The sequence below is a fragment of the Equus quagga genome, chromosome 2, assembly GCF_021613505.1.
Source record: "Equus quagga isolate Etosha38 chromosome 2, UCLA_HA_Equagga_1.0, whole genome shotgun sequence".
In the NCBI taxonomy this organism is placed as follows: Eukaryota; Metazoa; Chordata; class Mammalia; order Perissodactyla; family Equidae; genus Equus; species Equus quagga.
The window spans coordinates 29,086,832-29,088,277 of NC_060268.1; the positions used below are offsets into that span (position 1 = coordinate 29,086,832).

The window sequence follows — 1,446 nt, forward strand, 5'->3', positions numbered from 1 at the left end:
GTTTCCCATGAAGTTCCACAAATAAACATACAATCTAAGTAAAAATAGTTTCCTTGCTATGCAAATTAGGTCCTGAGGTAAATCTCCTTAGATCTTTTCCAATCAGATTTAAGCTCCTAAACTCCCTCTCTATAGAAATTCTACAGCCATAATGTATTGTTTGAAGTTGCTTTGGAAAAAGATATTTGACATAAGCTCCACAAGAGCAGGGACTCTGCCTTTTTTTATTCATTATTCTTCCCTATCTCCTAGAACAGTGACAAGGATATGTGCAAAATAAATGTTTATTGAATAAATGAGGGAGGAAAGGAGACAAAGAGGAAAGAACAACTCACCCTTCCAAAGGGAAGTAGTAATATCGCAAAACCAAACTGAGGAAAATAAACATATATCTCTTTACCAAGAAGAAGAAAAATAGTGCAACTATTTCTGTGGCTCTTACTGTCTCTGTCACTTCCACAGGTCCGACTCATGAGGACCTTGGAGACTACTAATATCTCTGGGTTTGTGAGTGAGTTCATTCTCCTGGGCTTTCCATGTGACAGAGACATCCAGATCCTCCTCTTTGTGCTCTTCTCCTTCATCTACCTTCTGACTCTCATGGGCAATGCATCCGTCATCTATGCTGTGTGGTCAAGCCAGAAACTCCACACACCCATGTACATCCTCCTGGCCAACTTTTCTTTCTTGGAGATCTGCTATGTCAGTTCTGATGTGCCCAAAATGTTGACCAACATCATCTCCCAAACCAAGAGCATCTCCTACACTGGCTGCCTGCTCCAGTTCTACTTCTTCTTCTCCATGTGTGCTGCTGAGGGCTTATTTCTGTCAGTGATGTCTTTTGATCGATTTCTTGCCATTTGTAGACCTTTGCATTATCCCACTGTAATGACCTATCGCCTATGTGCTAGGTTAATGGTTTTCTGCTGGGCTGGTGGTTTTCTCTGGTTACTGACTCCTTTAACTCTAATATCTCAAGTGCCCTTCTGTGGTCCCAACACCATTGACCATTTTCTCTGCGATCTGGCACCTTTGCTGGCATTGTCCTGTGCTCCAGTACCTGGAATTACTCTGATCTGTGGAATCATTAGCTCTTTAATCATCTTTCTCACCTTCCTGTACATCCTTGGCACTTACTTCTGTGTTCTGAGTGTGGTGCTACAGATGCCCTCAGGCTCAGGAAGGCATAAGGCTTTCTCTACTTGTGCCTCCCACCTTGCTGTGGTGTCTCTGTTCTATGGCTCAGTCATGGTGATGTACGTTAGCCCAGGTTCTGGGGACTATCCTGGGATACAGAAATTTGTGACCCTGTTCTATGCTTTAGCAACCCCATTCTTTAATCCCTTGATCTACAACTTTCGGAACAAAGATATGAAGGAGGAACTAAGGAAAATTCTGAATGTGTTGTTATGGAAAATCTCTAAAGGATTCAAAAGTCAAATTTAA

The 1,446-nt window shown here is 42.1% G+C and overlaps 1 protein-coding gene across 1 annotated transcript; it reads left to right on the forward strand.

Annotated features, from left to right (window-relative positions):
* Nucleotides 1-471: 471 nt before the first annotated feature.
* LOC124236119 (olfactory receptor 11H12-like) lies at nt 472-1,446 on the forward strand. Its single transcript, XM_046654820.1, has one exon. It carries the CDS (start codon nt 472-474, stop codon nt 1,444-1,446), a length of 975 nt encoding a protein of 324 aa, XP_046510776.1.

Bases quoted from the DNA above. Each gene is read 5' to 3' on its own strand.
- LOC124236119 (XM_046654820.1), top strand. From the start codon at position 472: ATGAGGACCTTGGAGACTACTAATATCTCTGGGTTTGTGAGTGAGTTC.